This window comes from Belonocnema kinseyi, chromosome 5 (genome assembly GCF_010883055.1).
Source record: "Belonocnema kinseyi isolate 2016_QV_RU_SX_M_011 chromosome 5, B_treatae_v1, whole genome shotgun sequence".
NCBI lineage: Eukaryota > Metazoa > Arthropoda > Insecta > Hymenoptera > Cynipidae > Belonocnema > Belonocnema kinseyi.
In genome coordinates, this window is record NC_046661.1 from 11,915,864 (window position 1) to 11,927,078 (window position 11,215).

Below are 11,215 nucleotides of genomic sequence, written 5' to 3' on the forward strand. Positions count from 1 at the left end.
GAGGGCGCATACTTTGAATAAAATATTTGTTATCATTCTCTTGAAATAAATGTGTTTTTTTCTTGAAAAAATACCGGTTTCATATGTATACACCTGGTATCGGCAACCTAAATAACCTGGAAGGGTTATTCCTCCCCGAAAATTCTGCAGCATTGTATAAGCGAAGATCATTGGACTCTGAAGTCAACGCAAAGGGAGAGGTTCTTGTTAAAATTCTTGAGAGTGGTTAGCTAATGATATTAAATGGGAGATTCCCTAAAGATTTTCCAGGAAATTATACTTTCCTTGGATTTCAGGGTATGAGTATTAACGATCTTGTTGCGTGCAATATTGGCACAATAGACCTGATTTCAATAAAATAATTTGAAATGAAAACCGCAAATGTGACTATATACATGAAATGTCTATTTCTGAGAACTCTGCCTACTCCAATGGCGAGATAAATACTCTAAATAATAATTTAATTCTTACAATCTCATCTGTGGCCGATAAGTGAAATTTACTTGCTAAGCCTAAATGGCATGCTCCATGAAAGAAACCTTGGGATGATAAAGAATGTAGAGTCACACGCCGTAGGCTTAGACAATCTTTAAATGTCTTTAAAAGGTCGGATTTTGCCGATGCGGTGGGGGCAACATATCTAGAAACCAAAAGATCTTTTCTGAAGTTACGTAGGTCTACGAGGAGGCAATACGAATATGCACTACTGAATTCAATAGCGGCTTGTAATAATTCTAAGTATTTTTGGGCAGCGATCAATAGATTCAGATTACGGTCTTCTTCGACTAACAATGTAAGCATGTATGCATGGCAAGACCTTCTTTTTTCTCTTTATCCGATTGAGGCTCCCATTTGCATACAGTGGATTGTAAACAAACACACTTTATTGGACTGTGATATCTCGATTGTTGAAATTAAAGCTCTTTATTGAAATGTAAATGCAATAAAGCGCCGGGCGAGGATGGGATTCCTCATGAATTTTTCAAAAACCTTACAGAAAATTGGGTAGATTGCTTAGGGCGTCTCTTCAACGTGATCTGGGCTGTGAAAAGAGTCCCAGCTAGCTGGGTCGAAATACATGTATTTATTTTGTGTAAAAAGGGTGATAAATCTGACCTTCATAATTACCGGGGAATTGCCCTTATAAATACTATTACTAAGATCTTTTCTCAGATCCTGTTAACGAAATTGACTGCATGGGTCAACGAGGTAAACATTCTCCCAGAAAATCAGGCCAGCTTCAGGCCTCGAAGAAGTTGTATTGATCATATTTATACCCTAACTTCTTTAATTCAAATCCATTTGTCTATCCCAAAGCGACGAATCTTTGCTTTTTACATAGATTTTAAAAAGAATTTCGACTCAGTGAACCACTGCCACCTAATGAGAAAACTCCTAAGGATAAGCATGTCCACTAAACTTATACGGAGTATAAAAAATCCCTATGATAAGGCTAGTATGTCTATTCGTACTTGCGAGGGTCTGACTTGGTCCGTAAAGGTAACTTGTGGGATGCTTCAAGGTGAGATCCTTAGTCCTCTCCTTTTTGCAGTTTTCATATATGATCTAGAAGAGTACTTACGAAATCACGGTATGCATTGAATTTCAATAGATCAGTTATGTGACGTTATCCTACTTGCTTATGCTGATCACAGTCATATTCGCTCACTCGCAAGCTGACTTATAAGCAAAAATTAACCTTATTGCCCAATACTGTATGAACTATTTTTTAAAGGTCAACGAAACAAAATCAAAAGTTGTGGTATACCACAAAGATCGGCCATGTGAATATAAATTCTTCTACGCACAGATTCAGCTGGAGGTAGTGAGCGAATTTGTCTATCTCGGTGACAACACATTAGACGCGCGTCTTTTTCATAAAGAGTTCATCAAAAGAATGTCTTCTGCGAATATTGCTATGGGTGCTGTTTCAAGAATTTTATTCGCATCTAAATCTAATGTCTGGAAAACTAAGACTACCCTTTTTCGCAGGCTCACACTTAGTGTTCTTTTTTTACGACATAGAAGTCTGGGGATTAAGGTACTTTGATTCAGTTGAGAAATTACAGTCCTCTTTGTTTGAAAAAATACTAGGCTTACCAACATACACGCCGAATTTTGCCCTCCGCTTAGAGACAGGTAGATTACAGTGAGCTTATTATATCATAATGTCCTTAAAACCTGATTGCAACCAGAAGTATAACTGGGTTCTCCAGCTCAAAAATATGTTCACTCTATGTAACTCGGAGAAAATGTGGCTTGACTTGGATTCTACGTCTCTCTATGAAAACATGGATGTTTTTCTAAATAACTTTTCTGATTATCTCTGGCGTTCCGACTATGAAAGATCTCTCCATTCAAGTAGTCTCCAAGTATTCCCACATCTTAAACTCTATTCGGACTTTCAATCATATCTTCACCTTAGATTATCTTTTTATACAACTTCTATTATTGTTCAACTTTAACTTCTGAGCTCTATCAGGGGTTGTATAAGTTTTGGAGAATATAAATTTACTTATGACCCTGCTGGACTCTGCCCTATATGCAACCTGTCAGTATCAGTCTTTTAAACTCTAATTATCCACACGAGCTGCGCAAAGTTGCATTGTATGTGCGGCAGATTCTACAAATAAGAGAATTTGTTCTGGAGACGTGACGTGTCTTGACAACCTTGAAAAATTTTTTCGCTTGCACAATTTTTGTAAGTTACTTCTTTTTATTCTGCTGCTTAATCTGGTTGCACATGATTACTTTTTGTCTATATTTGTATCTTGTATTGTTACTCATTTGTATCGACCTTAGGTCGAAAAAACAAATTATTGAATAATAATAATAAATAATAATATGTATATTCCATACAAGGCACCAGTCTATTATTTGTAATAAATAGATTAGTAATAACAACAATGGTTTATTGTTGATTTATTTGATAAAGAATGATTTAATATACGTGTACAATACTATCTATTATAAAAGATAAACGGTAAAATTGTATACATAAAAGAAAACCAAACTACAATATTTATTCTAAAAACCAACTTTCCAGTAAGAAAGAGCCAGTAATAGGTGTTTCATTTTTAAAATTCGTTATTACCATGCAAAATATTAATTTATTGAGATCGAAAAGCACTGTTTAGACAATTATACTAAGATTTAGTATGGCAAATAAAAAACCGGTCTTTAATTAAAATCGGTCAATTGAATATCTGATTTAAAAATGGTTTAGGGAGCGTTCACTTATGATGTCACGCACAGAGGGGCAGGGTTCTTGTCAAGCGTGACAAATTGTGACATATGGGAGGACGAGTCATTCTGCGCGTGATGGACACGGAGGATTTTCTTGTTTTTAATCAACAATATGAAAAGTATTAAGTCCATATTTTTTCCATATATTTTTGATTATATTCGTGTAAAGTTTGATTCTCATATTTGAGAAGATTTGGGGTCGAAAGAACGTGACGTAATATTATAGGCGCGGTCTCTTTAATTTGTGACTAAGCGTGAGAAGGGATACGAGAGGGTGAAAAAGCTTGAAATAAAGCGTGAACTAATATGTGAACGCTCCCTTAGCAATAACACTTTAAACAAAACTTCCTTTTAATTTCGTATTAGTTTGGTAACTAATGGACAAATTTTAACTCCCCACTCCCTTTCTACCCCCGCCTTTTTATTTAGGGACTGATGCACCTACTTATTTACCTTCTAAACGGTAATAATTTGAAATCTAGTTCCTGACGTGGTCGTGGTAGTTTGGAAGATTTTTGAATAGAAGTTCTTGATCTAATGCTGGAAGTATTTTTAAAGTAAATTTTGTATCTTGTGCTGTGAGTTTCATTGTATACTTTCGAATTAGTTGTTTTTATCGCCTCGGAATAATATTTATAAATCGACAATGGTTTTGAAAATTCTTAAGGATGGATGAAGTAGCGGAAAATCAAGTGATGAAAATCAAATTCGAAGACAAATTTAGTGCCCTCATAATTGCAGAAAACTCGTAGCGAATTTCGAATTTAGAAAGATATTATATTAATTATGATACATATCGAGTTTATTTTTCCATTTTTTGTAGAAAAAACTTGCGTTGAATAATTAATTATATTAAAACAAAAATTGTCAAATATACTCAACAAATTTTCTTAAACATTTAATGCTGATTATTTCTAAAAAAAAACTTTCAAATCTGTTCACAATTGCGACCTGTAGACTATTTTAAATTATAAATTATCGAGCCAGCCTACTGTGCCGCGGGAAAAGTAAGCCTCAAATGTTTTCTTTTTAGTCCGGACTTCGCCTGAGCCTGTCGGGCACTTCGCGATTTGACTAGACAGAGTCCGAAATGAAAGTGCTACTTCGGACTTTGCCTGACACCGCTCAGTCAGTCCACGGGGGAACTAGGCAGACTACGGTGTGACGGCCACTGATATATACGAGGTCTGTTCAAAAAATACGCGGACTGTTTGAATTTCGCAGCTCCAGTTGGTTTCAGGAGAATCCGCTTGGTGTCGCTAAGTTCGTACAGATCAGCTGTTTACAACGCGGTATTCCAGTCGCAGATATCTACATTTGTTGATAAGCTACACGGTTTTAAGTAAAGAGTGTTTTTTGTTTGTCGGATTGTAAAATGGACAGCCTGAAAGAGCAACGAATTGCTGTGAAATTTTGTGTGAAACTCGGGAAATATGCAACTGAAACATTTACCATGTTCAACATGGCCTACGGTGATGTTGCCATGAAGCGTACTGCATGTTTCAAGTAGCATGAACGTTTCAAGGGTGGCCGACAGTCGATTGACGACGAGCGTCCTGGGCGTCCTTTAACGTCAACTGACGACCCACACGTTCACAAAATCAACACCCTGGTGCGCGAAAATCGACGTCTGACCATTAGGGAGCTTGCCGAAGAGTGGGATATCAGTTGAATCTTGTTACGCGATTTTGACCGAAAAATTGAAGGTGCACCGCGTCACTGCGAAATTTCTGCCACGCCTGATGACCGACGACCAAAAAGCCAATCGCGTCCGAGGTTGTCAGGAACTGCTTGATCGTTCAGATGAAGATGAGAACTTTTTGTCACGAATTATAACCGGTGATGAAACATGGGTTTATGGTTATGACATTGAAACGAAGGTCCAATCACCCCAATGGGTGGGTCAAACGTCCTCAAAACCCAAAAAAGCTCGCCAAGTTCGGTCGAATGTCAAGGTTATGCTGACAGTTTTTTTTATGCTAAGGGTTTGTTCACCACGAGTACATCCCTCAAGGCTCCACAGTCAACCAGATTACTTACATTGAAGTACTGAAACGTCTGAGGGACGCCGTCCGACGCAAAAGGCCAGAACTGTGGAGAAGTGACAACTGGTTTTTCCATCACGACAACGCTCCAGCTCACTCAGCGCTCAGAACTCGTGAGTTTTTGGCCAAACACTCGATTACTGTTCTTCCCCACCCCCATACTCACCTGACCTTGCTTCTTGTGACTTTTTCTTGTTCCCAAAACTAAAAAAACCCCTCAAAGGAAGAAGATTTGAGACGATTTCGGAAATTAAGGCAAATGCGACGAAGGAGCTGAAAGAAATCACAAAAGAAGCGTACCAGGACTGTTTTAACAAAGGGAAACATCGTTGGGATAAGTGTGTGCGTTGTAATCCCCCTCAGATACAATACACTTGTGCCAACGCTTTTTCCATTCATCGAAGCACTTCTGATAATCATTTTGTGGTATAGCCTTGAGTTCTTTCAGCGATGCAGTTTTCATCTCCTCAATCGTTGAAAATCGATGTCCTTTCATGGGTCTCTTCAGTTTTGGGAAAAAAAAGTCACTGGGGGCCAAATCCGGTGAATATCATTATTGACTTCATTCAACATCTCCAGAGCGATGGTCATGCGATGGATCTTTTGATCAAAATTAAGCAGTTCTGGAACAAATTTCGCTGACACACGTCTCATGCCCAAAACGTCCGAAAAGATAGCATAGCATGAGCCAACTGATATGCCAACATCTTCAGCAACTTCTCTGATGGTAATTCGGCGATTTTTCAACACCATTTCTTCCACTGCTTGAACATTTTCATATTTTGTTGACTTGCTGGAACGTCCAGGGCGAGGTTCGTCTTCGACATCCTCTCGGCCTTCTTGGAACAGCTTGTACCACTTATACACATTTTTCTTATTCAGAGCAGACTCACCGTATGCAACTGTCAACGTTTCAAGAGTTTTAGAGCACTGGATTCCATTTTTCACACAAAATTTAAAGCAAACTCTTTGCTCCATTTTTTTCGAAAGAAGAAAATCGCCGAACACAGCAAACCCTTCTAACCTTTTACGCCTCTGTCAGAAAAACAACACGAGCTATATAGTCAAAACTGTGAACATATGATCGTGACGAGTGTACCAACACAACAAAACAAAAAATTTTAAACTTGAATGTACGTAGCCCGCGAAAATTGAAAAGTCACCTTACTTTTTGAACACACCTCGTATATGTATAGTATATAAGAATGAATGAAATTTATGAAAAAATGCCCGAATGAAAGGAATAAAATGAATGGAAATAATTATGGTGGGACTATTATTTCGTTGAAAATGTAACAATTTCAAAAAAAATTCTTTATTGTTGAAAATGCATCTCAGGCGGTAGAATGTTAACCTTCTTGATGACTAAGTCTTCTTTTTTATTTAAAATTCATTTCTTCGGTTAATAATTTAAATATGAGGTTGACAGTTGCTTTAAAAAATTCAAATTTTTTTTTTAAATTTCATGTATTTTGTAAAACATCTGGTTTCTTTATTGTTGACAATTAATGTCCTTAATGAAAATTGAATAACTTTAAATCAATATTTATATGTTCTACATAAAATTTTATTTTTTTCGATGGACATTTATTGTAGGTCAGGTTTATAGTAGATGGAGAATTTCTGTAAAAATTCAAATGTTTGGTTAACATTTCATGTATTTTGTGACACATCTTTGTTTCTCGGGTTAAAAATTTATTTTACTTCTATTTTCACTATTCTAAGGTTTTGAGAAGTATTCATTGATTTTAAACTGTTACGATATAGAGGTGATTTGCAGAAGAGGTGGGTGAAATATAATAAGAATCAATTCACATTAATATTTTGGTACATTTATTACTCTTCTGACATACAATGTATGAAATAAAATAAACATGCATTATACATACATAATAAAATGAAATAAAATTCATACGAACATGGAAGTAATTTGATTAGTTCTGTTCCATTTTGCAGAAAGTATAAGGATATATTGAACCTGTGGCCTAATAAAGAAATGTATATACAATTTCTGAAAATAATATTTCAAGTCCATCATTATAATGGATTGGATTAAAATACAATTTACTGGTTCAAAAGTGAGCAATTTGATTAAGAACTGATCCTTTTCATTTAAAATTTGCAGGCTTTTATATAAAATTGACTAATGGTTTTAATGTTTATTTCCCTGCTAAAATTTCAGCTAAAATTTGTTTTTATTATTGAAGTTTAAATATTGTCTATTCTAATTTTTATTTTCCCTTTGAAAATTCACCTCTTTTTAACAAAAATCTCATGTTTGTTGGATTAAAATGCAATTTACTGTTTCAAAAGTAAACAATTGTATTAAGAACTTAACCTTTTCATTTAAAACTTGCAGGCATTTGCAGAAAATTGACTAATGGTTTTACATTTTTATTTCTCTGTTGAAATTTCAACTGAATTTTGTTTTTGTTATTGAAATTTACAAACTATTTATTCTAATTTTTTATTTTCCCTTTCAAAATTAATTTGTTTTTGTATAAATTTCATGTTTGTTGGATTAAAATGCAATTTACTTGTTCAAAAGTGATCAATTTTATTAAGAACTTATTCTTGGATTACAATTACATTTTAATCCAACAAACATGAAATTTTTACTAAAAAGGGATGAATTTTGACAGGTAAAATAAAAACTAGAATAAAAAGTATTTAAATTTCAATTAAAAAAAAAAAATTTCAGTTGAACTTTCAGCAGGAAAATATAAATTTTAAACCATTTTCCAATTTTCTATAAAAGCCTGCAAGTTTTAAACGAAAAGGATAAGTTCTTAATAAAACTGTTCACTTTTGAAACAGTAAATTGCATTTCAATCCAATCCGTTATAATGATGGACTTGAAATATTATGTTCAGAAATTGTATATACATTTCTGTATTAGGCCACAGGTTCAATATATCCTTATACTTTTGACAAAATGGAACAGAACTAATTAAATTACTGCCATGTTCGTATGAATTTTATTACATTTTATTATGTATGTATAATGCATGTTTATTTTATTTCATACATTGTATGTCAGAAGAGTAATAAATGTACCAAAATATTAATGTGAATTGCTTCTTATTATATTTCGCCCACATCTTCTGCAAATCACCTCTATATCGTAACAATTTTAAATCAATGAATACTTCTCAGACCCGTAGAATAGTGAATATAGGAGTAAAATAAATTTCTAACCAAGAAGAAGGTTATTATCGAAATATTTAGTCGTGACAAAATACGTGAAAAAATGTCAATTAAATTTAAAGTTAAATTAAATTAAAAAATTTGTATAAAAAAATTATTTTCAATCAAAATTGGAACAGTTACATTTTTAGTTCTAAAAATGAATTTTCGGTTAAGAAAATGAATTTTCATATGAAAACTTATTTTTTGCCAAAGAGATTAAGTTTTTGCGCCAAGAAAAAAGATTTTTCACAAAATACATGAACCGTCAACCAACTATTTGAATTTCTACAGAAATTCTCCATCTACTATAAACCTGACCTACAATAAATGTCCATCGAAAAAAATAAAATTTTATGTAAAACATATAAATGTTGATTTAATGTTATTCAATTTTCATTAAGGCCATTAATTGTCAACCAAAAAGATACCAGATGTTTCACAAAATACATGAAATTTCAACAAAAATTTTGAATTTTTTAAAGGAATTGTCAACCTCACATTTAAATTATTAACCGAAGAAATGAATTTTAAATAAAAAAGAAGAATTAGTCATCAATAAGGTTAATAATCTACCGCCTAAGACGAATTTTCAACCGAAAAGAATTTTTGTTGTCGAAATTGTTACATTTTCAACGAAATAATAGTACCACCATAATTCTTTCCAGTCACTTGATTCCTTTGATCCAGGCATTTTTTCATAAATTTGATTTTAACTAGAAATAAAGCACTCCTCGAAGAACCTTAAATTTAAAAGTTGGACCATCATTCTTCATGCATGAAAATAAGCGTTAAATGATACGGTATATCCAGTTACGCTGGCGTCCTCTTACCAAAAAGTTCTCAACGAATGTTTTTGTCAACAACAAATTTTAATTTTATTTTGTAATCTTATGAATTTTCAAGGAATAATAACCCAAGCTTTCATCTTAGGCCCGAAACAAATTTCGAAAAAAGAGTCCAGCTTCGAAAAAATAAAATTTATTTTTGACCTTCATTTTCAAAGATCGAATACTTATTTCTTCGAAAAATTTTTGTTGTGCAGATACACTAACTTGAAAAATAATCAGGCGTACAAACCGATGGGTTCTACCAAGAATAGGCTACCTTTTCGTTACCGTTAAGAATTAGGCTAACTTCATTTAGCCAAGTTTTCGTGAGCAATAAATAACCTATTATTTTTCGAAACATTGCATACGAATTCAAGACTTCACCATTTTTATTAGAGTTTGTAATGTAATTTAGGCTCCTATAACTTTCAAAAAATGAAATTTTAAAATATTTTTATTTATTTTAACACTTCTACGTGTTTACTAAATTTCATACAAAATGAAGTGAGCCTAACTCTTACCAGTAGCGAAAATATAGCCTATTCTTCGTAGAACCTATAAATATAACTCAAGCAATACAATAATGAGTAATAAATAATAATATTTTAATCCATACCTGATCAGGCGAGAGTGAACTATCGGCGGATGCGTTCCGTTCCATATTTGCCGCTGTGCGTTCAGTTTTGCAACTATTATGATACTCTGCCTTGGCTTTCTCCACTTTCTGCAAAATTTTCGCCCATGGCTTCTGAGCTTTTTTAAATGCATCTTCCATTTCCTTGCGTTCCTTTAACGTCATCATTGACTAAACAAAATGAGAAAAGTTAGTGTTATATATTTTCAGGGGGTCACACGACTTTCGCTTTTGCATTAGAGGCGCGAGTCAGTTTTGTGAAGAGCGGCGAGTCTTAAAACATTGGCGCCACCGCTGCGACGCCCGGTCTGCCCGTTGTCTGCTTTATTTTTCATGTAAAAACTTGTGAAATGTCATAACTCTATCGTCTTTTTGGCGTATTTTATTCATTTACGGATAAATATGTAATCAAAACGGGTGGACATCGATGTTTGGCTCTGAACTAAATCAAGGTACGACTCAGCCCGCTGAAGTGAAGTAAAAAAAGTTTTTTTCTACGTTCCAAACAATGAGGTTGAAAGTTGGCAACAAGCAATGAAGCGTGCCAAAAAAGATTTCATTGTCAAACCTGGACACGTAGTGTGTGAAGATAACTTTTTAAAGGATCAGATCATTTGGAAAAAGGAAGTTTTAGCTCCTAATTGAACGGTTATTACGGTAAGTATTACGATTTGTTTACACTGATGTCCTTTAACCTAAAATAATCGAGTGGATCTGACGATTTTATGACAACATTGATTTTCATATCTTAACCTATTCTTCTTGTTACTGAACTTTTAGATTATTGTGATAGTGTGTAAAATTATAGTTGTAGCGGTTCGTTTCGTTCTACCTGCGTGTTATCCCACCGGACGCTTCAGTCTTGCCAGGGTTTCGGATTTGGGGCAGGTTTTATAAGGAAACGAACAACGGTCTTTGATACAAAAGAGAACGATATATTTTCCTATAAGCTACATTTCTATTCTTAGGTGCTAAGTGTGGTCGTGTCGTGTCGCTGCTATCGGTATGAATGTGAGAGTGTTTGTTACATGCTAGGTTAAACGCCGACGTACCCTGAACTCGAAGGGCGGCCACAGGGGCACCTGTCGACCGCCGACCAAGTCGGCCATGAGGAACGGGAGCAGCAGAGCCGCGGGTAAGCCGGTCAGGGGCACCTGACGCCGGGGTACCCTAAACTCGAAGCGCGGCCACAGGGACACCTGTCGGCCGCCGATCAAGTCGGCTACGTGGAACGGGAGCAGGATGAGCGGAACCGCGGGTAGGCCGGTCAAGGG

At 34.9% G+C, this 11,215-nt stretch overlaps 1 protein-coding gene across 4 annotated transcripts in view; it reads right to left on the reverse strand.

Moving 5' to 3' along the window:
• Positions 1–11,215, reverse strand: part of LOC117172295 (protein kinase C and casein kinase substrate in neurons protein 2) — a 547,527-nt gene that overhangs the window by 322,655 nt on the left and 213,657 nt on the right. For all 4 annotated transcript variants that reach the window (XM_033360057.1, XM_033360055.1, XM_033360056.1 and 1 more), the window contains exon 3: positions 9,924–10,112. In XM_033360057.1, the coding sequence (XP_033215948.1) occupies positions 9,924–10,112 (189 nt within the window). The remainder of the gene's footprint in view (positions 1–9,923; positions 10,113–11,215) is intronic.